Here is a 23,474-nt window from a genome sequence, read left to right on the forward strand (position 1 = left end):
AGGGCTCTTTGGGCACCCATCAGGAAAGGGGCGGGTGCTCAAGCCCCTCTAGCCCCCCCCCCTCTGCACGTGCCTGCCAGAGGTTGTTGATCAATGGTCATGAGAATTTGCATAATTATAATGAAGGAACTGACCTCCCAGCCCATTGTTCCTTCAGTGGGCTGGTTTCAGTCATTATGCAAATGTTGTGTTTATAAGGTTGGGGAAACTTGCAGTCAGAAGAAGTCACTTGGATGAGTGACGAAACGTTTCTCCCACTAAAAACGCTACGTCCAGATGAACAGAATCAACTTTTGGAGATTTACTTACCTGGATGATTGAACACGCATCAAGACATTACACTGTAAATCTTAAAGCTATAAAAAGCAGTAACGTACACAGTGAATGTTTACATGTTGATTAAATGTGTATTATCACTTATCTAGCGTGGGCGCCCTTGGCTTCTCACACAGCGGTACTTGTTACTGCCGAGGGCACAAAGTTACGCTGAACATGTGATCTGGCGCAATCTGCACGTCAGCGGTTCGATGTGACGTGGTGCTAGAGGCGTTGCCCGGGGCACCCGGTTCAGTGTAAGTCTGAGTTAGAAAACAGGAGGCGCACAGGAGGATTTCATTTGAAGTGTTCTTTAACGATCCAGATACTCCTAAACTTAGGTCTCCTCTCGTTTTTACTTGTTTGGCGCTGCGCTGTTTCCCCTGAGCCCACAGAGATGATCAGAAACGGTCACCACGCTACTAGCGAGCCTCGTGAAGAAGCCGACTGCACGAAACCGGGATCCTCGGCGTGCAGCCCAGAGAAAAGGAAGCGGGTGGTCCGGTTGTGGTGTGATGGCTGGTGAGTGTGTGTACCCGCTTCCAGTTCTTATTATTAGTGTCGACTTATTAAACTCTTCTCCATAGTTTATTGGTCTGATACGCTATTGTTATGCAATCAACAGCAGGGGAACAGGAGGTTTAGCATGCTATTGCTAACTAGCCGCTTGGCAGTTGGTAACTGAGCACCGGGGCTTATCTGTTACTACGATAACCAGCTTAAATAGCGTATTACGTATAGCCAACGCTACATGATGAAATGCGCAGTGTTTAAACTGCGCTAGAAGTTCAACAGAGGTGAATGCTGTGTTGTCAATAATGTTATTAAGCGTTTATTAAGGACCCCGTGTTTCACTGATAAGCTTGAGTTGTGGGAGCTCCGTTCGGAAAGCTGGGCGTTGTTCCTGAGCGGATCATCACGTTAGACCTCTGAGCCCACCGTTTTTCTTCTCCGGTGATCACACACATGCAGAATAGCTATTAATCATTATGGAGATGTGGACTGTGCTGTAAAATGAAAAGTAGCCTCGATACTTAAAATATCTAACCTTTAAAAAAATAATAATTAGCAATATTGTGTTTAATTTAATGTCGTTTCCGTCCTGTTGCTCTCCTCTGCTCGGGCGGCATTTTTCGGTGTCTGTCTTCCTCATGACACACATTCCTTGGTAAGTTTGGAGCTCGAGCTGCGTTTAAGTTCAGAGAAAAAGTACTTGTTTATATATGGAAGTATAGGTAAAGTTTACAAGAACAACACACGCAGTTTAAACACATACATTTGTTGTACCCCAGTAAAAAAGCCGATTAATGAATAATTAAAAGCACTGAGAGCCTGTACGAAAGTTAAAAATGTTTCGCCCGGCTTGAAACCCGAAAATCTTCTTCCTTGAATGACATCTGTGGTGAACATACTATACTGGTGTTGACTTGTGATAGTTACTAAAAGGTAATGACAGGATATCTTCCAGATGACGACGGTGGTTTTGTTTGATTGTTAATATTTAAACGCAAGCAATTTATGATGATGTTAAACCTGCTTATTTGGCCCACCTGTAGTATATTCACTGCCCACACTTTGGTAATAACTGCACTAGCACTAGTGACTTCTCAGCTTTTGGGATCGATAAAGCATCCATCCCATCTGTCTGTCTATCCTTCCTTCCAATGTCTGGTTTTGGGTCATGGGGGAAGCAGCAGTCTAAGCAGAGATGTTCAGACCTCTCTCTCCCTGTCCACCTCCTCCAGCTCATCTGGGGACAACCCGATGCACTACTGAGTCACCTGAGCGACATAATCTCTCCAGTGTGTCCCGAGACTGAGCTGGAGCTTTCCTTAGGCACGATATGCCCAGAGTACCCTGGATGTGTCTGGAAAGAACCACCTCAAGTCCTTTCACTGTGGATGATAAATACTAATAAATAAGTATATCTTAGCTTTTCTTAAATATGTAATGACTTAATTTACAAAAGTAATTTACAACAAACCTAAACAAACAAAATATTTTAAATGAGTGCAATTATATATAGATCAATAGTATAAAATACAATGATAAAATAAATATCTTAATAAGATAAAAACTCCAGCAAAGCAAAATAAAAACATTAACCTGCATAGAAAGTGTCACATTATTTTTAAAGCGGCTCAGTGTAACAGTGTAAAGTATAGTGACAGAGGAAGCTTGAATTAAAATGTTAAAAGTAGCAAACAGACGATTCTCTGCTCCACAGATGTGTTGCATTGTACAGAGATGCTGCACGAGGCGTGAAAGGTTTCCTGCATCTGTCCTTCTTGCAGCAGATCTGAATCTGTCTTAGAAAAAGTTTCTTCGCTGCCTTTCCAACAGTTTGTCATCACAGCTTCATTTGTGTCCAGTTTTCTGCCAGTCACAGAGTCATAAAGTCCAGGGCTATAAATAAAATAACTGGCTTTACCATTAGAGTAAACAGGTGCCACATTCATGATCGAAACATACTGGTGCACACTTTCCTTACAGAAAATGTATGTAAACCTACGCCCATTTAATAAACTCTGCCTGGACAGAAGTGAAACTGATTATTTAAAGGTCAGAGGAACCTCAGACACAACACCTGTGAGTTGTGTTGCCTGCGCGGATGTTAAAATATCTCTTTTTTTTTTCTTTTTTTTTCACTGCTGTCCCAGTGAGCATTAGTCATCCTTCTTTTACACGTGCACCTTTATCCCATTAGGAATCCCGTCACGAGCACCTGCAGGTCTGACAGAACTGTTTGTTTATTTTCTGATTCGATCAACTGAGTAACGCCGAGTGCTGCTTTGAACGTATATTTACTCAGGGACACGTAGTTCTTTACGCTGCCTGTCTTGCTGACGGCAACAGACGGGACTTACTTCTAAAACAAACAAGCGTATATCTGTCATTGTTGTGATTTTAAACTCTTCTGCCACAAGCGCATGCTGTGGGGAAAATGCCTGGACCCTTGCTGCGGCTGGACAGAGAGCTGAGTCCTCATTTGTGATGTGTAAATTCTCTCCTGGATTCACTCAGGCAGTCAGTCATGTGGTGGTTATAAATATCTAGTGTACACTTTGTTCGCTGTATTGCAGAAGAGGCGTGTTGGAGTGGTGTGCAGGGCCTGTGGATGTCCTGAGACACAGAAATTATGCAATGACAGGTGAAATATGAGCGTATAGGAGCTCGGGATTCAAATGTTGGCCATGTGCGTTGGCCTCGTGACGGACGGGCGGCCCGACCAGGGTTTACCCTGTCCTCTCACCTGATGACAGCTGGGGGGAGGCTCAGATTCAGTTGTCATTAAGTAAAAATGTTAGTTTCAATGGAAGCTGAAGAAGCATGCTGAGTAGCTTTTCCTTACAGTCGGTATTTTCATGTTAAAATGATAAAATGGCAACAGAAGTTCTTCATAAACTGTGTACTTTTAGTACCTTTAGTCTTAGTTTTTAACTTTTAATCTCAGTCTGTACCTTAATGACGAGTTTTGACACCTCAGTATATATCAGTAAAGCTGTGGTTTGGTGATCATTAGAATAGTTTCTCGGGTTTTTCAGATGGTAGCTCCATAGACACCCTCTGATTCCACATTCACAGTCAGTTTGTTCCATAAGCAGGTCAAAAATATGACATACAAAAGAGCTTCAAGGGTTACTCAAAGTATGCTTCTAAGGTGCAAAGAGTTAAAGGTGAAGCAAAGTGCTCTGTTGAAAGCGCTTCCATTCACCCGGAGTTTGTTTGCCACATTTAGGGCAAAACTGAATTAATAAGCAGCTGAAATGAAAGATCTCTGTGTGAAGACACTTTGTTCAGTTTGCCAGAAACTGTCAAATGGATAAATCTGTCAAATTTCTTGTAAACTTCGTAAAAAAGTTGACAGCAACCACCCACCTCTTCTTTTTTTTCCCCCAGCAGTGATACCTGCAGCACGTAGGACTTTATTTTAAAGCTTTAATGGCCCTTTTTTGCCATTTTAGTTTATTAATAAAAGGGGGAGGAAGATCATAGATGGATGTAGTGAAGGAAGACATGCTAGGGTTGATGTGACTGAGGAGGATGCTGGGATAGGGTGAGATGGGGGCAAATGGACCACTTTGGAAAGATGAAATCTTTTTTTTTGTGGGCCAGTTCAAGGTCATAAGTGGCATTTTGGGGAATATTGGAGTTCTAAAAAATTTTCAGCAGAGGATGAAAGAGTGACCTGGTTTGATCTGCAGGGCAGCGGACCCCCAACCTTTTTTGCGCCATGTACCGGTTTATGTCCAACAATATTTTCGCGGACCGGCCTTTAAGGTGTTGCCATGTTTGCTTTACAAACATAGTTATCGACTCTTTGTTTCACAATCAGGTTATGCCTTTCACTATCAGCAGAGACTTTGACTATGGTACAAGAGAGAAAGAGTGCTCACATTTCCTTCCTATTTAAAAGGCAAGTCTACAGAACATTAACTGCACAAGTTGCCAAATAGTAGAAAGCAAATAAACACTGGAATATCGTAGACTTTGTGTCCGTCTAACCTTTCTCCCAGTAACCTTTAGCATTTTTGCTCACCACGACTGTCCGTCAGTTTGTTTTTAGATGGATATAGGCCATGTGATTTAAAGACACTGTCTGGCCCCTGCTGTGCAAGGTCACCAAAATAAAAAAAAGACACGACAAGGTCGTGAAAGGTTGTTTTAAAAGACAGTGATGCTGTGAGCCTGCAGGGCTTCAGACGAAAAGCCTAAAGCTGCAGGGTGCTGGTTACCAAGGCCACACTTGTGTTTTTATTCATTTGTTTGACCCCTTAATGTATCCATTGTTTTCCACTGTGATGACGTGTCGCCTCTTTCCATCTCCACAGTTATGACATGGTGCACTACGGTCACTCAAACCAGCTGCGGCAGGCCAAAGCCATGGGAGATTACCTCATAGTGGGCGTCCACACAGATGGTAAGACCACAAGTACAGACCCTTTCTTAACCCTGATACAGTGATTAAATATTAATTCCTGACTAAACGGTCGGTCATTCAATGGAAAAATTGTCATTCACTCAGCTGTGTCATGGTTTGAATTTCTCAAATCTCATTTGATGTTATTATAATAATTTTTAAAAAAGCAGAAGGAACCATGGCTGTAGGATGAGCCTGGTATCAAAATGTATGTCAAAATTATATTACATGCTATTTATATATGTTATTTTGACCAGCCACCTATCCCACACGGTCATATGACCCTTCAAACGTAAAAGGCACTTAAAAAAAAAAAAAATTGGATCTGGCAGTGAATTACCTGAAAACAGATCAAACATATGCCATGTCTCATGATAGTGATGCTCAAAGTTGATCACAGACATCATTTTTAACAAAAACAAGATTTTAGCTTTAGCTTATGACAGTTCGAGCCGGTGAAAAGGTATTTGAGCTTAAATATGTTTTCCAAGCCCGGAAATCTGATCCGGATAGCTCCGCTGTTTCAGAAGTTATAAGGGATCTAAATGCTGGAAAAATAAGGCAGTTTTAAAGACTGTATAACTCGAATGATATTTGTATTTCAGTGCTTTGCTTAATAGCTGATTCTGAGGGCGTCAGGCGGGGCTGATTTTCTATGGAAAGACTTTAGTCTGTTCAGTCACATCCAGTAACACTTTATCTCTAAATTATAATCAATAAAGTTTTATGGTAGAAGTAAATAAAGATGTTGCTCAATGATTAAACACGGAGCTAACCTTTGTCAGATTTTTCCTGCTTTAGCTGTGAACATCAGAGGCAGACCTTTGATTATAATCAGCTGTTTAATGTGGATGTTTAAGATTTCCTTACTGGAAATGTGTTGGTTGAAATAAAATATAAATGTAACTACATTTATATCTACATTTTTCATTAATAACCATTTCTTTACCTAAAACCCAATTTAAAGCTGAGATCTCCAAGCACAAGGGCCCTCCAGTCTTCACTCAGGAAGAGCGCTACAAGATGGTGCGTGCAATCAAGTGGGTGGATGAGATAGTGGAAGGAGCACCATACGTCACCACCCTGGAGACGTTGGACAAATATAACTGTGACTTCTGCGTTCATGGAGGTGAGTCCGTTTGAATCTCACAGCCTAAAACGTTTGTTGTTACACATTGTCGCTGTGAAAGAATCCTCCCGAGTGACTGGGTTGTGCAGTGCAGGGTTAAGGCACTCGTGAAATCAGAGCTACACCATCTTTTATGTGCCATCTCCACCAGTTTGCTGATGTAGAGGCTGCAGGGTGTCCTTAATGTGCTCCCTGCTTAATCTTTAGGTTGTCTTGCTGGTTTTGTCCATTTTTATCTCAAACAAATATGAGAACTGCTGGACTTTCACACGTCCACATATATCGTTAGCTGATTGCTAATGGACTTACGATGGACAGTTGTAAATTTTAACATTTAGGGGGGTTGGGAAGCGCATCTGTAGCCGGTTCGATCCCCGTACTCTCTGTCCCGGTCGTTGTGTCCTTGGGCAAGACACTTCACCTACCGCCTACTGGTGTTGGCCAGAGGGGCCGATGGCGCGATATGGCAGCCTTGCTTCTGTCAGTCTGCCCCAGGGCAGCTGTGGCTACAACTGTAGCTGCCTCCACCAGTGTGTGAATGCGAGAGTGAATGAATAGTGGCATTGTAAAGCGCTTTGGGTGCCTTGAAAAGCGCTATATAAATCCAATCCATTATATCACTCAACCAGAGTACATGATGTGGGCAGGCTTCAGGATGTGATGTTTATGTTTCCCAGATGACATCACGCTGACGGTAGACGGCAAGGACACATATGAAGAGGTCAAGCGAGCAGGCCGTTACCGGGAATGTAAGCGCACTCAGGGCGTCTCCACCACTGACCTGGTGGGTCGTATGCTTCTCATGACCAAAGCCCACCACAGCAACATAGTGAGTTTACGTGGTTCTCTTTGGCGTGTGGATAGCTGTTGTTTATTTTATTGTCAGCCTAATCTTTTCCTCTCTGCAGGATAACCCAGATTATCAGCAGCATACGGACAACTTTGGAAAGGTAAATGTCATTTACTTTTAGTTTCAAGGGTTTGTGATATTTGCTAGTCTTTGCTCATCATCCCGACGATAGGAATGTGTCAGAGGCGTTCAGTGCTGTTTATATGTCACCTTTAAGGGTCCTAAAGGCCACAGTCCCTGGACAGGAGTTTCTCAGTTCCTGCAGACGTCCCAGAAAATTATCCAGTTTGCCTCAGGAAAGGAGCCTCAGCCCGGAGACACCATCATCTATGTGGCTGGAGCGTTTGACCTCTTCCGTATCCTTATCACATGAAAAAAAAAAAACAGAGCTGAGTTATGAACAAAGAGATTTCTGTGGTGAACATGTTGTTGTAGCTGTTTCCTTGACGACAGCATCTCTGCAGACATCGGCCATGTTGACTTCTTAGAGATGGTATATAAACAGGCGGAGCGGCCGTATGTCATCGTAGGTCTACACTTCGACCAGGTACATCTCAAGATTGAAAAATCTATTCCCCCCTGCTGCGTCAGCAGCTTTCAGGAGAAACATTTGGAACAAGTTAAATTAACAGAAGCTCACAATTAAATAGAAGTAATGGAAACTAAAGTCCTTAATGACTCTAGTCAAACTTTTGGGGAGAATTGAACGTGAAAATGAGCCTTGTAACTGCTGGCTGAGTCAGTTATATTAATAAGGGTTCTTATTTAAGACCAGGATTGACTAAAGTGCATTTTGATCCATCTGCTCATTTTCAGATGGCCACTCTTCCCAACATTTCATCCAATTTTGAAGAAATTGTGCTCCTATAAATAAATTGAATCGTGTTTTGCTGTGTAAATTTCACATCTTATTATCTCTATTAGAACTTTTGACCTCTATTTTTTTTTCTTTTTTTGTTTTGTTTTGTTGATTTTTGTTGATCAAACTCGGGAACAGCAGTCAGCTCTTTTCATTGTCACATTTAGAGGAAGCATAAGAAATAAGAAAGCAGTTTTGCTACTGTCACATCCGTATCTGAGATAAATATTTGAAAAGGAAGAGCATCGAGGTAATCACTGATCTCGTCCTGTTCTTCAGGAAGTGAATCGCTACAAGGGGAAGAACTATCCGATCATGAACATCCACGAGAGGACCCTGAGCGTCCTCGCCTGCCGGGTGAGTTCGCATAAGAGAAATGTTCATAACAGCGAGATGTTTTTTGTGCCCCGCATAATCACACACTGAACTTGGCTAAGCGCCATTCATTCCTCCTGATCAGCTATCAGTCAGGAACAATAAGTCTCTGTGCCCCTTCTGCATCATGTGTTGGTGTTACCTACGAGAGTGTTACACAGTCTATAAAAGCATTAAGTCGCTCCGCTCTGTCATCAGTTTTTACCAGAGGTTGTTCACTGAGCTGTAGAAGCATACTGACCTTTGAGGTCTCCTGTAAAAGGTTTTTCGTTAAACTGTGATGTGTAAGCAGAAATGCACAGATGTGATACTGCCATTATAAGGTTAATCATTTAATAACTTTTCCTCTCACTGGTCTCTGTGTGTCTGCAGTATGTGTCAGAGGTGGTGATTGGTGCTCCCTATGCAGTAGGCAAAGACCTGCTGGATCATTTTAAGGTGAGTTGTAAATGTGTGGCGCCCCCTGGTGGTATGAGATGTGTTAAACATGCTGAAGTGGTTAACCATTATCATTTCAAAAATGTGTATAGAAATCGGTTTGATAGCCTTGTATGTGATCACTGAGTTTCAGATAAATCTGATTTATATAGGAGCTGTTTATATACAAAAAAATAAGGAGATAAAAGGATGTTTCTGTATTTTGTCATGGTTTAATCGAGTGTGTTTGAATGTGCAGGTGGACCTAGTGTGTCATGGGAAGACTGAGGTACTTCCAGACAAGGATGGGGTGGATCCCTACGCTGTGAGTACACTGTTAATAAACACTGTGAAGATATTGTGTCACAGATGCACAAGGATTCACTGACGATCCAGTTAAGTCCTTTTTTAAAGTGGTTTGGCGATAGCAGGCAGGCAGCCTGATGGGAAGTACTTTAGTTAAATCCAGAGTCTCCACAAAGCCTCCATCCCTTACGATTATTCTTTTTTCCTTTCTCACATTTTCTGGACAAGCACTCGTGGCAACGGACAAAAAAACAATAAAACAGAGAAAGAAATAGTTTGAGGTTAGTCAGAGATAATCCTTGACCAATGTGGGCAGTGAGTATATCGCAGAGATGAGCAGCACAAATTCCTCTGAGAGGGCGTCTCAGCTCTCCCTTCGAGACAGGCTGAGGAGCTGAGTCACTCAGGAGGGACTCAGTAGAGCTGCTACCCCTCAACACTAAAAAGAGCTGTCATGGTTCAGACATCTGACCAGTAAGTGCTGGATACCTCTTAGGTGAGACGTTTTGGGAAAGGCCACACCCAGAACATGATGGAGAGATTATGTCTCTCAGCTGAATTGGGAACACCTTTGTTCTCCCTGGAGAGCTGGAGGAAGCAGCCAGGGAGAGGAAGGTCTTAGCATTTCTGCTTAGACTGCTGCTGCCCAAATCCATTTAAGCAGGAGAAAGGGATTTGATCCATCCATTAGGAGTTATGTGCTCAAAGCTAAGATGAGCATAAAAATCACTTTGTCTTGATCTGTTTTCACACGTGTACTACAGCCCTGGACTTTTACAGAGGTCACCAAACAAAAGGTGCATGTGGAAATGCAAATATCAGACGCAGCCAGGTCAGACATTGAATGGACTTTAACCTTTGCAGCTATGAGCAAATACCACAGCAATTTGTGCAGTAGATTCCAGGTTTGTGAGTGTCATGTGCAGTGCACACCCTGCACAGGCAGCTGCCTCATCTAAACCAAACACTTTTCTCATAAATCAATCTAAAGCTGGCTATTTCCTGCTGTGTACTACATGTTAAGGAAGGACAACTTTGGAAAAATATCCTGATCTGATTCACTTCTTCAAAGTTTATCTATTCAAGACTTTTCATGGTCCTGAATCAAATCATGAGTCCGCCACAATCGTTAGATTCGATGAATGATAGGTGCTTCACTTTGGATTTAAACCATTAACCCATCTGGCCTGAAGTGGCAGTATGGAGCAAAATATCTGCTAGTTGCTTTATTCTGATCAGTTATGTTTTTGCCCCCTCAGGAACCAAAGAAGAGGGGGGTATTCAGGGCTATTGATAGTGGGAACAATCTCACTACTGATGACATCGTCCAAAGGATCATTGAAAACAGGTCGGGGACTCGTCGCTTCTCTGGGTCTTCATTTTCTGTATTTATAAATCTGTATCTTCATCCTTTGTTTACTAATCGGTCTTTTCTTGTTAACAGGCTGCAGTTTGAAGCCAGGAACCAGAAGAAAGAGGCCAAGGAGATGGCAGTAATTGAAGCAATGAAGAAAAGAGAGCAGAAGCAGCAGGGCGAAGCTCCAGCTCAGACTGCTCACTAATAAAACGGCAAGCACGGCCCCAGAGTCTGTTTTACTCGTCCACGGACTCTCAGGTTTAAGAGCATGGACCCGGACAGAGTCCATACAGTCCTCAGCTGGGCCTGGCTATTCGGTTTCTCTGCTAGTCCACTGAGTGCAAAATCCTGCTTTGAATATTTTGGTGAATCAGCGTGCTTATCAGTATGGACTGCTCCAGCCTAAAGGGTTTAGGATAGATCCAAAAAGTCCAAAAACCCACTAAGACCTTAATCTGCAGCATCCCTTTACTCTTCCTCCACAGAAAACGTTTATTTTCTGTTGTGCACTGTTTTTGTCCATGAAGTCACACACTACATGTCCCCGTATAGGTGTAGAAATGGTATGTTAATTTTGTAAGTATCCTTAACTTATTGACACAGTGTTGATGTCATTGTCGGTTATGTTTTTAGATTTTTAACCAGCTTAGTTTTAACGATCATTCTTAAAATTATCATCAGCACGGTTGAATGTACTTTGTTTTTAAGTAATTTTCATCCATTTAATTTGTAGATCTCACTTTTTAAAAAAAAATCAGTCCTAAAAATATATCTTTTAAACGATCTGTGAGTGGTCGAATAGTTTTAACTACCTGAATTTGCACCAAGTGTGTGTGTGTGTGTCTGCGCGTGCGTGTGTCTGTGTATGTGTGTGTGTGTGTGTGTGTGTGTGTGTGTGTGTGTGTGTGTGTGAGTGTGCATTGAATGAGGTCACTGAAGGTGTGTTTGGTCTATACTAGAATAGTGCCTCAAAAGCTATAACTAATGTAAGGGCTGTTAATTGTCTCATTGTCTGATTCCACAAACTACAGCATATCTGCAGCTACTCCTGTTTCTGTTTATAAGGAATGTGTTGGAGAAGATGGGATTTTTTTTGTTTCCCTACTTCAGGAGACAATCCAAGAAGTCATGTGAACATAAAGTCCGTTGCTTTTCCTGTCTTTGTATGGGGAGCATTAAAGGTGAATTGTCTCAGTTAAAATATTTGCTTTATTTAATAAATAACAATGTGGCAAAAGCGTGGTTTTTAATTTCATTTTATTAAGTTTTATTAAATAGTGCCTGCTGATTTAAAAAACAAAGAAACACACAAAAAAAAAACCGGTCCTTAACCACTCGTTTCAAGATGCTTTACACAATGCAGATACTGAAAAAGACGTAATTCTATGGAAAAAACAAACAAACAATGCAGTGATTTGCAAATTTCATAAAATCACAATAGAAAACGTTAAATGTTTAAACTGAGAAACACAATTTTAAGAAAAAATATTTTCACACATTTCTTCCCATGATTCTCCAAAATCTTGATTTGGTGAAAGATCTGGACTGTAGGCAGCGACTGGACTCTTCTACTGGGAGGCCTTGCTGTTGTCATGAATGTATTTTAGCGTTGTTGCTGAAATGTGAACGACCTTCCTTAAAAAAGGCGACCGGATGAGGGCATATGTTGCTCTAAAACTTGTGTATCCCTTTCAGCACTGATGTCTTTCCAGAAGTAAAAGCTGCCAATTCTATAGACATTAATGCACTCTGTCAGCTTTGGAACCAAGTGCTGATAACAAGCTGAAGGCAGCATCCATGTTTCTCAAAAGGAATTTCTAGTTTTGATTCGTCGGATCACAGAACAGTTTTTCACTTCACCTCAGCCCATTTTAAATGAGCTTTGACTCAGAGAAGACTGCAGTCTAAGGGATTGGCCACATGGGATGGGTCGAAGTACCCTTGCACTCTGAGAGTGAAGTTGGTAATGCACTATATGGATAAAAGTATTAAGTCACACCTCTTAATCATAGTTTTCTCAGGTTCGGTCTGGGCCTGTTAGATCCAATGAAAGGAAATCTTATTGCATGAGCTTAATTTTTTTGTGATAATTATATGCTTTTAACTTTGTGGGAATACGTTGTGGAAACCCCTTTTTCTGTTGCAGCATGACTATGCCCCACTGCACAAAGCAGGGATCATAAAAGCAGGGCTGAATGAGCTTGGTGGAACTTGATTGGCCTGCATAGAGCCCTGACCTCAGCTCTATCACACACCTCTGGGATGAACTAGAACAGAGATGTCTGATCTTACACATCCTCTTCTGGATGAATATGCAAAGCTTTCCACAGACATAATCTGAAATTATGTGGAAAGCCTTCCCAGAAGAGTGGAAACTGTCACAGCTGTAAACACAGGACTGATTTAGAATGGGATGTTATAAAAGCTCCTGTAGGTGGCCGTCTGTCTTTATCGTTAATCATACTATGAACACATTAAGATATGATGGGGCCTGAACATTCACGCCTTTGTATCTATGATGAAGGATTTTAAATCCAATTCTGGATTTAAAGTTGAGTGAAGAGACATATGAGCTCTGTGGTGTTTTGGATTAACTAAAGGCTTTTCAGGGAGCTTTTGGGACAGTCTAACGATAGTGAATTATGATAGTCCTGCCTCAAAGCAACAAATACATGAACTACTTTTTCAAGTTCACCCTGAAAGAGGATGTTTCTAATTTTAGCCATGTTGCACAGATGAAAGAAAGCAGCCCTACTTGTGCATTTGATGTCTGTATTACCGCTGCCACATAATGTGTGCTGCCTGATGACAGAGCGTGGTCAGCACATAGTCACGGTTCACTGAGGCGGTGAAATGAGGCCACAGCCACTCAGAAACAAATAACTCACATGGTTACCATCCAGCCACCCTCAGATCTGACCAAAGACTGCAAACCTTCACATAAAAAACAGTAAATCTTTAATCAGCAATCCTCAGTGTTCCCGAGGAGTTTGGGCATCACTCTGGACATCACACATAGAAGCTCTGTTTGATCTAACTTTCAGAGCTCTGTACGGATGCTGAAGGTTTGAAAACACATGGACTTTATTCCACATGTTGAGTTATTGAGGCACTCAACCAAGAGGAGATACACTTGGTTTGTGGAAATAATGCCAGTGGCTTTTCATCCAGAAAACATCTCACAAATTAGACATTCTGGAGGAAATTGTTTTTATGCTTTAAGAGTGATACAAATAACATAAAATAATACTTACAATAAAGGAAACACATAAAAGAAATCAGACTAATCAATATTTTAGTGTCTTTCAGTCACTAGGCTCACTTCAGGCTCTGACTTACCTTCATTCGGCTTTTGATACTTTCCAACTAGCACCCTTTAATCACAGACTTGATTTAAATGCAGAAAAGAATTATTGTATAAGTATAATTATGGTTTTCTCCACACTGACCATCCTGCAATTAAAACTTTAAATGGCATCAGCCTTATTCCTGTTGAGTCCAACAAAAACATGGAGCTTTGTATTAGTTCAGTCAGGCCATGAAGTCGGTGCCAGCCCACATCAGTCAGTGGCTCAGCTGACACCTTTCTACACATCTCACTGGCAAATCTGAATTAGGGTGTGCTATTTAGCTTGTTTCTTGAACATGGTTACGGTGTATCTGCGAGCCACTTTGCAACCCACACTTCCATTTCCTCCTTTCATGGCTGTATCTGCCTGAATCAGTGTTCTGCACTGGCTCTCGCTGTGGCTTCCCATGCCAAATATGAATCACTGCAGACACACATAGCAATCTTTTGTCTATAGCGGCCCTGGCTAAAGCAGGAATTTAGCTCAAGAGCTACAACAGCAGACTTTCATTTGAGATTTATATCCAACATCTGGCTGAGAAAGTTAAAAATTAAACTTCTTGGATTGAATAAAAGGATGTCTGTCTTCTCCAACCTTTTAAGGTATTGTTAAGTCAGCCGTCATGTCTCTCCTCAACTATGAAGATATTCTGTATGGTCATGCAGCCTAAACAAGACTCCAGCACCCAACCCCTCCATGCCATAGTCCAATTTATAAAGATCTGCTGTTTATCATGAAAGCTGTCATTTAAGCCTTCCAGTAAACCAGTAAATATACATTTACTGTTGTGAAACAGGACTCCATCATTCCTTTAGAGAGTTTAAAACTATTATGGAATCCTGTGATCTTTGTAATAATGTATTGTTTATACTGTTTTTCTTTTCAGGTATAAGTAGGGTGACTATATCCCAACAAACTAAATGTGGGGCAAGCACTGTGTTTGTGTGAGACAAGATGGGACACGTCGACACTCCTAAGAGATATGAAATAAAAATTCAGAATGTGTGAATTTTATTTCACAGTTATTTCCTCTGCTCTTCTGCCTGGTAGCAGGCTTCTTTTTAGCTTTCAGTTTGGAGGTATCCATAAATTGGCATACCTTTTTTATTTTAACAATATCTGCTCATTTTAGCAGTTTTTTTTTATCCAAATATGACCCATATACCGTGTCACTACACACTGCATTTTCCTCCTATGCAAAATTTAAAAGTGACTCAAGCAAGAAAAGGAGAAAAAAACTCTCAGCATATGTCATTACTTTTTCATTTGTGTGAGCTTTCATTATATTCAGCAATAACAATATGTTTTATTCAGCTCTGCAGAGGTTTTGACTTTTTGGTCCCTTTAACTTTCCCTGATGATGAGTACGCCATTAGACAGGCTGACCTTCTTCTGACTTGAATAAAAAGCCTTTCTTTCATATGCAGTGAGTAAAAGCCAGGCGTGAGGAATGTGCGTGTCCTGCAGAATCAGTCAAAAATGTGCAACATTGACTCAAAATGTGGGACAGATAGAAAAAGACTCAATGTTGCACAGTCTCTCACAAAGAGGGATATTTGATCAGCCTAGGTACAAGTTGTCTCAATGAGATCGTCTGATCAAATGAAATTTGAACTAATATAAAGGCAAAGTATTCAATTAAAATGTCTTCATATTGAACAGCTAAGTTTTTTTTTAATGGAAAATAATAATTTTAAATTCATACAAAGGCTTTTTCATTTAGAAACCACTCGTTATTTCTAAATGCTCCAAACACTGATATGAAATAGTTCGCATTTCACAGTAGAAGTGTTTTTATGGTTACAAACACCCTTTTGTTTTGTTGCACAACCTGTTAAACCACGTATCTGTTTCTCTCTTTTAGGAGGCGAGCTCATAAACTGTAAATCCCAGCATGCCTTTGCACAACCTAACATGATAACTGAATATACCTGAAACGTCCTACCTGTGCGTCATCGCGACGTTACGCAAGTCGATTGTGTTTTTGTAGGCTACAATTAAAGTAAGTGTTAACAGCTGAAAAGTAAAGAGAAATTAGGTCTATAATGTAGTAAGTGGAGTTTTTTAATTACGTCACGCCTATTTTATTTTTCATGAACAGGTGAAATACACAGAGTAACAGCAGCACTTCAGCACGTCGCTTCGCAGGAAGTCCAAAGGATTTCCATCTGGGTTGCGGGCAGCAGGGGGCGGAGGTAGTGTTTTTCTTTTTTTGGATGAGTTGGGGTCTTTGCCAAGGCGGCAGGACAGAGTTTGAACTGCTGCGGCGGAAAGCGGCCGAGCAGATTTGCGGTTTCTCTCTTTTTGTTTTTTAACGCTCAGGACAGGCGCTGAAACCTGACGCTAACTGGGGGGAAAGCGCTTGTGGCTGTGCGTAAAATCAGTTTTGTCTCGAAAGTTTGAAATAACTCTTGGAAGTTTGAAGAAGGTTGTTTTGGCAATGGCCTGGACTTTTTTCTTTGCCGAGGTAACTCCTCTTTTCGCTCTGCCGGTTTAGTTTTGGAGTAGAGGCAGAGCCCGAACTCGGAATATGCAGCTTGTAGAAAGAAAGTCGGACTGATCCCAGGTTGGATTGCCCTGCTTTTGTTTTCTCTCTGGCCGGGCTCGTGGAGGAGATGCGCGCTCAGGATGGGACTGTGCCTCGGTACCGAAGTTACAGAAGAGCAGAAGAAGGCGAGGATACACAGCGCCAAGATAGACAGAGAACTTTACGAATCTGCCAAGCGGGAGATGAACGTGGTTAAAATACTCATTCTTGGTGAGACTGACAGCTTTAAATGAACCCAGCTGTTGATGATTTTAGTTTAAAATAACTCAGATATTCCATGTAAACTTTAATTTTTGAAGCACAAATCCTACTTTGACACCACACTTTGATTTTATAGATAACTTTTACAAATAAAGCCCGATCACAGTTGAACACACAGTAAAACAAGTTTTAAAACACTTTTTTAACCATCTCACGTTCTCCTACAGGTGCAGCAGAGAGCGGCAAAAGCACTTTGGTGAAACAGATGAAAATCATCCACAGTAATGGCTTCACCAAGCAAGAGCTGTGCACCTTCAAGGTGAGAAACACTCTCACGCTCACCCTGCCTGTGTTTTTATCAGTTTATTAGCATATAGTGCTTCCACTAAGCTCTTGTAGAGAATCTAAACAAATGCATGACTTCAAAAGATCAGTATCACGTGTGGGGTTAGAGCACGGGTGTCATCTATAAGGCCCGAGGACCAGAACCTGGAACGGCAAAAACTCAAATCCGGCCCGCTGGACAGTTTTGCAAACATGATAGAGGGCATAAAATGTAAGTTTTACAGCTTTTCCTGCTGATAAAGACCTCTCCAGTGATTCATACCACAGCACAGACGTTAAGTAAAAGAGAAATGATTAAATGGCAGAAAAGTTCCCTTTTTTCACTTTCTACTATAGAAATCTTGGTTAAAAAAATTTCATCAATCATAAAAAACTTTGCTTATACACACAGGCCACTGTGGGCAGTGAGCTACCAAAAACGTTTCTGTAATTTTATGCATTTATCATCTAGAAAAAATGAGATGTACTTTCATATTATTTAATTAATTAATTAAAAAAGCCATTGCTCTTCCTTATTCTATATTAAAATATCTCAGGAATTAAGTATGTAGTTAAACATCTTTGCAATGACAAAAGGGGGAGTTTCATTCGTCCAGCTCACTTAAGATGAAAGTGGTCTGTATGTGGCCCTCAATGTAAAATGAGTTTTTCATCCCTGATTTGGAGTCTAGTTTCCTTTCAGGTAATAACATGACTTCGACAAAGAGCTGAGATTATGCTGCAGACACAGGAATGCATTTCAGTTTTTTTTTTTTTTTAATGATTAGAGAAGAGATAGAGATGAGATGGAAAATGAAAGCAAAGCCTGGTTTTCCTGCAGGGGGGGAGATATCTCATGATACCCAGGATCAGGCACAAGTTGGTATGCAGTGATTTGGCTCACATCTGCTCTTCCTTCTGTTTGTGTGAGAGTGACTGAAAGCCAAATTCCTCTGTTGTACTAGAGGTTGGGATGGGGAGGGGAGAATGGAAACGGTTCAACACACACACACACAGTTTTTTCTCCCATTAGCTTGTTTTTAATGAGGGCTTATCCTCTTTGACCTCTTCTCTTATTGTTTTTCCTGATTTTTACTTTGCTGTACTTTGCCCTTCTCATTCTCTTGCTTCTCCTTGCTGTGTTTAATGATGTGATGACAGGAAGGGTCTTCATCATGCTTCAGTTACCTGTTCTGTCTCCCAGCAATAACAGTCCTGTCAGTGGAAAAGTCTGACAGTCAAACCTCTTTTTAGATTGTGAAACAGACCACGAAGCTGAAAAGAAAGTTAGGAGGCTGGAGTTTTTCTTGAACCAGTGCTGACTATAGTATTCATTTAAAATAAGTTAACCGGATGTCTGGATAGAAGTGTGTGTGTGTGTGTGTGTGTGTGTGTGCACGCATGTGTTGGAGAGGGGAGGGGCGTCCCCTTGATTTGCAATAACTTCGGGAGCAGTTAATTGGCCAGGATCAGCTACTGTCCACTAATGCTTTATGGCCACAGACTGTATATAAAAGATGGACATGGCTAGGGTTTTTGGGGGGGTTTTTTGGGCTCAGAAGTGACCGTGTCTTAGCTATAGAGAAATGTGTCTTCATGCTAGCTTGTAAACTTGCTTTGTAATGCTGTAAAGTTGGGGATTTTTAATGTGGGAGTCTTTGTTTTGGGAATTTACCTCAAGTGGCCACTTGAGGAAATGCAGTTTTTTTGGGTTTTTTAAATTTTACTTTTATCAAAACACAGAAAGGAGAAGAGAGTCAAGAAACTGAGTGTGAGTCTGCAGAGGTACTGTCTGCCTGACAGGGCTTTGTATGTTCACACAGACAGAATACCAACAGTACAGTTGGTTTAATGTAGGTATACATTAATGAGGCTAATCCATATACTATGCTTCATTCAATTTTTTTTATTTTTGGCAGGTACAATCCTCCATACATCATTTTTTGTTTCATAAATACATATTTGATTTCAGCGTTACTTTGCATACATGCTTCAACACATTTTGAGTTCCAGTTGCACCTCTCCTTTGTCATTGCCGGTGTCAGTTGGGTTTGGTTTTGTTCTCAGGTGACGCCCTTATTTTAAAGTGGAAAAATGACACCAACCCACAATCCTGCTCTTCCGCCCCCCTCCCTTCCCCTGTCGTCCCAGCCTCCCACAGCAAACAAAAACACGCCCTCTTCTCTCTCACACACATGCACAAAAATACACAGATGAGCTCATCGCTCTTTCACCTATTGTTTCACATGTGTTTGTGTTTATCTCTGACACATTGCCCTCTATTTGGAATAAGAGTCCGTGCTTCCATCAGTACAGTAGTAAACACCTCAACCCTGCCTTGACCTGAACAGATTATCCCTGCTCCACTTTGTTTTTTCTCTGATGAAATATCATCTGAAGCAAAAGCCAGAAAGGCATTAAGAAAACATTCCTACATTTCTCTGCGTGGCTCTTAGGTTTGGGTTGTGTTAGGACCATGACAGGACAGCCTGTTTAGAAGTAATAAGTGGAGGAAAGGTAGGACGTGGGCTCCTCTTTGTTTCATCCCTCTTTTATTTGCAGCCCAAGGCCGTGGTGTGGTTTTTACTTTGGACATGCCGACGGGCAGACATTTTTTCCTTTTGTTCCCTTCCAGTGCACACAGCTCTGTTTTTCTGTGTGTGTGTGTGTGTGTGTGTGTGTGTGTGTGTGTGTGTGTGTGTGTGTGGGTGCACTGTTGATGTAGTAGTTTTTATCAACTGAATTCGTATTTTTGAGCCTGTAATCTCGTCTGTTGACTCAGGTGTTTCACTAAGAACCTTTGTCAAGGACAAGTTGCTGGAGAAATGCAATAAATCTTTGAGCTTTTTCCTCAAATGTGACTACAAAGCCTGCAAGCAGACTCATGCTACACTCTTATACTTAGTTACTCATTGTTAAAAGAAAAGTTGGTAGTTAATGATTAAATATCAGGCCGCTGCCAGTTAAGTCACATTCTTTGTCGTGGTTTGCTCTGACACGAGACATGTGCTAATGGCTGTTAATTTTCTGTGCTCAGTGAGCTGATCCAAACGCCGAGCTGGACCAGGACAATAGTTCAGTGTAACTGGACGGATTTAGCGATTATGTTGTTGTAATGGGACTCATAATGTCTTTGCTGACGCACAGTGCAACACAAAGTTTCCGTAATACTTTGAACTGCTGAATCTAGCTGGAAACAGAGGTTCAAAAGGTGTAACAGGCTCTGTGGATTTCTATCTGGTGGACTTCCTTTCAAAAGGACACACAGACACACACACTGGTAAAAACAAGGTGTCACTTTACTCCTTGAGAGGTGAGGTAAAACTGATAATGAGTTCAGATTACCATACAGTGACTCCTGTAGGCTGCAGGGTATGTGCTCTGTACTGATTGGTCAAATGCTCTGAAATGGTTAACAGTTATCACTTGAAAAGACAATGAGATATAGTGATATCTGCACACAAAGCACAGATGTCTCCAAAGGTGTTCATCACCATTGCTGGTGAAGCATCTCTGTATATTGGCATGATCAAAGAGAGATGCAGATAATGCATGAAAACAAGTTACCAGAGGCAAATCTGCAGATGCCTGCAAAATGGTGAAATTTGCTTTTAGGAGGAAGCCACCGCCTGGATTTAACCAAGCAAATGGGGATGAGCCTTGAACTGTATAAAAACTTTAGTCACTGGTATGTTTAAGTTGGTGACAGGTTATTTAACCCAAACTGGTGCAGTGAGTGGCTTCTCATTTCCTAAACTAAAGACAATATGTAGGAAGATGAAAAAAGAGCTTCTCTCTTTCAGAAGGGTTAAATAATTGGCATCAAGCAAAGAACTGTGGAAGTGACTCAGAATTCTTTATTGGGTTAACATCTGTCCCTCCATCCATCCATCCATCCATGTATGTCATGGGGCAGCAGTCTGAGCAGAGAACACTCAACATTTGTGAAAAGCTACTTTTACCCTTTTGAAAAATGTCATTTATGGTCTGTTTGGCCTGTGAACATTGATGGGTTTTCACCTACAAAATCCCTCCTTAGCTTTTCTTCCAAAATCCCAACTGCATGTTATTAGTCTTGGATAATCTATGTGCTCATCGAATGCTGATTGGTTGACGAGTGGAGCAAGATATGGAACTAAATGGGAGAAGTGTGAAAAAAGAATCATCAAAGATAAACAACACAGCATGAAAAGCAGAAGCGGCGAATACTTTTGTTTTTTAAACACCTGGTTTCACTTCAGCTTGCTGATGGACCAACAGCAGCACAGGCACGAGTAGCCCACATAATACAGTATCACATAATTTCTACACTGCCTCTGTCAACAACAAATACTCTCCGCAGATAGACGGGCGGTCCGTGGGTGCCTTAGCGCTAACTGTGCTCAAGCATAAAGCAACCAAAATAGTGACTTCATGGAGCACGAGAGGTTGTTTTCACACATGGATTGGTCACCACAGAGCCCAGACCCCACTGAGAATCTTTGGGTTGGAAAAGACTTTACACAGTGGACTGACTCCCATCATCAATACAAGAGTCTCGGTGAAAAAATTGTGCAACTTTGGGTGGAACTAAATGCTGTCACATTGCACAAGTTCACTTAAAGGATGCCACAGTGAGCATCCTGCTACTCTTCTTCTCCTCTGTAAGTGCTAAACTAGAATAAGCTGAGTCAGGGAGGACGAACTGGGAAACAATTGATAAAGACAACAAAGGTGGAGAGGGGGAAGTGAGGAAGCACAACTGAATCACTACCCTGAGACGAGCTGTAAAGATAGAAGCATGAACTGTGACGCCTCTATAGTAAATGCTTCCATTGTCTTTATGAAGCTTTGATCACTTTAATTCAACTTGAAATATGAGAGTTCACCTTCCTCACTAAGCTGCATGTGTGTGTACTCCTGAACTTCTAAAAATATATCGATTGTGTTGCATTTTCTTGCTTTTCAAACTAAGAGCACTGATTTTTGGAGTCCTGCATTATTTGCATTCATGTTTACTTGCTAGCGGCTCTTTTTCTCTGCATCTGCTTATTTCAGTTCATTCATTTAGCTCCAGCTTCTTCAAAGTGAGTGTCAGTCGGTGCAGATCAGTCACAGGTGTTTGATTTGGTTTGTTAGGCTGGTGCAGAGAGAGAGTGTGTAGGTGCTGCTGACTGAATCGAGAAGTATTTCAAACTCAGATCTGAATAAACATTTTTCAAATTTTTTTTGTGAAAGTCCACAAAACATAAAAGCATAATTCGCACAAACATAACTGTATTTCTTGTATCTTTATGACCACATGTGTTGTGCAACTGTTTTTATTCTGAAAGCGTCTACACACCCACACACATGCTTTCACTTACGCTACCTGGTTAAACCCAATCCTTGCTGGAGTCACTTGTGAGGTCAGATGCGAGAGTAAAGGCATGTTATCGATGAACAGATTCAATCTGTTTTTGCTGTTTTTAAATCTAAACAATTTAAATAATTTAAAACAAAATGAAACTTTGTCTGTCTTTTAACCAGTGACCCTGGTAAAAAATCTGGTGAAAATCATCAAATACAAGTATAAGCAATATGTCTGAGAGCTTTTTAAAGCCAATTATCTGCCAGACTTGTGACTTCCATTTGTTTTTGTGGCCTTGATCCGTTACTTTGATGAAGCCCACAATGCTGAAACAATAACCTGTTTGTTCTCATGGGAAAGTAAACTAGTGTAACTGAGATTTGTGAACTATTTCCCTGAAGTTTCATATTAGTGCTACATTTTACCTTTGAGCTACTCCATCTCCGAGAACCTGAGAACTCTGCTTCAGCTCAGTTTCAGCCCGGAGCAAACACAAAGTCCTCATTGCTACTTTGTGTATGTTGCTAAATGCTGAAAGTGGTAAACATTGAAGATGATCTCCAGCTTCGTGACAATAAATATACCTGTGAAAAATTTGAAAATGCCAATAAAGACATCTATTGTCTAAAGGAAGACACGCAGTGCTGTGAAAATTATTTGCCCCGTCCTGATTTCTTGTTTTCTCGCATACTTGTTACATATTTAAACATTTCTCCTATTCTGACGCTGCCTACCTTTCCTAATAGCTTACAGCTTTATACCCCTCGTCACACATTGACTTCTACTGCCGATCAGTCCTCTGAATCTCCCTTCCCCTCAGCTTTTCTTTTAGCCTCTTCATGTTAGCTTCAATCATTAACATCGTCCTTTTATCAACAGTTCTGGTTGTTATCTTTAATCATTTATATTTATGTTTTAATTTAAATTTTTTTTTTTTTTTTTAAACTATGTCCTTTGTTGTGTTTTAATTATCCCAGTTATTTTACTGATTGTCATGCAACACTTTGCTCAATGTTTGTTGTGCTTAAATCTACCTACACTGCTGTGAAAAATTATTGGCGTCTTTGCTGATTTCTTATGTTTTGCTAATTTGTCGTACATATAGATACTAGCGTAAATGGGCTATAAGTGGGCCCCGGACCATCACACTACTGCCACCATATTTGGCTGTTGGTGTGATTTTCTTTTTATGA

The 23,474-nt window shown here is 41.0% G+C and overlaps 2 protein-coding genes across 2 annotated transcripts in view; both read left to right on the forward strand.

Moving 5' to 3' along the window:
* The first annotated feature begins 535 nt into the window (after window positions 1-535).
* On the forward strand, window positions 536-11,766 carry pcyt2 (phosphate cytidylyltransferase 2, ethanolamine). The gene is made up of 12 exons (XM_080879773.1): window positions 536-837; window positions 5,148-5,236; window positions 6,204-6,365; window positions 7,043-7,194; window positions 7,274-7,315; window positions 7,433-7,571; window positions 7,680-7,762; window positions 8,354-8,431; window positions 8,822-8,887; window positions 9,126-9,191; window positions 10,432-10,520; window positions 10,617-11,766. The coding sequence occupies exons 1-12, from the start codon at window positions 713-715 to the stop codon at window positions 10,732-10,734; spliced, it is 1,209 nt and encodes a 402-aa protein (XP_080735899.1). The 5' UTR covers window positions 536-712; the 3' UTR covers window positions 10,735-11,766.
* A 4,232-nt stretch (window positions 11,767-15,998) lies between these two features.
* Window positions 15,999-23,474, forward strand: part of gnav1 (guanine nucleotide binding protein (G protein) alpha v1) — a 36,120-nt gene continuing 28,644 nt past the window's right edge. The window contains exons 1-2 of the mRNA XM_080879208.1: window positions 15,999-16,637; window positions 16,856-16,947. Coding sequence (XP_080735334.1) covers window positions 16,508-16,637; window positions 16,856-16,947 — 222 coding nt within the window. The 5' untranslated portion in view covers window positions 15,999-16,507. The remainder of the gene's footprint in view (window positions 16,638-16,855; window positions 16,948-23,474) is intronic.

The sequence above is a fragment of the Rhamphochromis sp. 'chilingali' genome, assembly GCF_963969265.1.
Source record: "Rhamphochromis sp. 'chilingali' genome assembly, chromosome: 4".
NCBI lineage: Eukaryota > Metazoa > Chordata > Actinopteri > Cichliformes > Cichlidae > Rhamphochromis > Rhamphochromis sp. 'chilingali'.

Bases quoted from the DNA above. Each gene is read 5' to 3' on its own strand.
- pcyt2 (XM_080879773.1), top strand. From the start codon at position 713: ATGATCAGAAACGGTCACCACGCTACTAGCGAGCCTCGTGAAGAAGCC. The intron at 7,316-7,432 runs GTAAATGTCATT...GTCACCTTTAAG, and splicing joins ATACGGACAACTTTGGAAAG to GGTCCTAAAGGCCACAGTCC. The intron at 10,521-10,616 runs GTCGGGGACTCG...TCTTGTTAACAG, and splicing joins CAAAGGATCATTGAAAACAG to GCTGCAGTTTGAAGCCAGGA.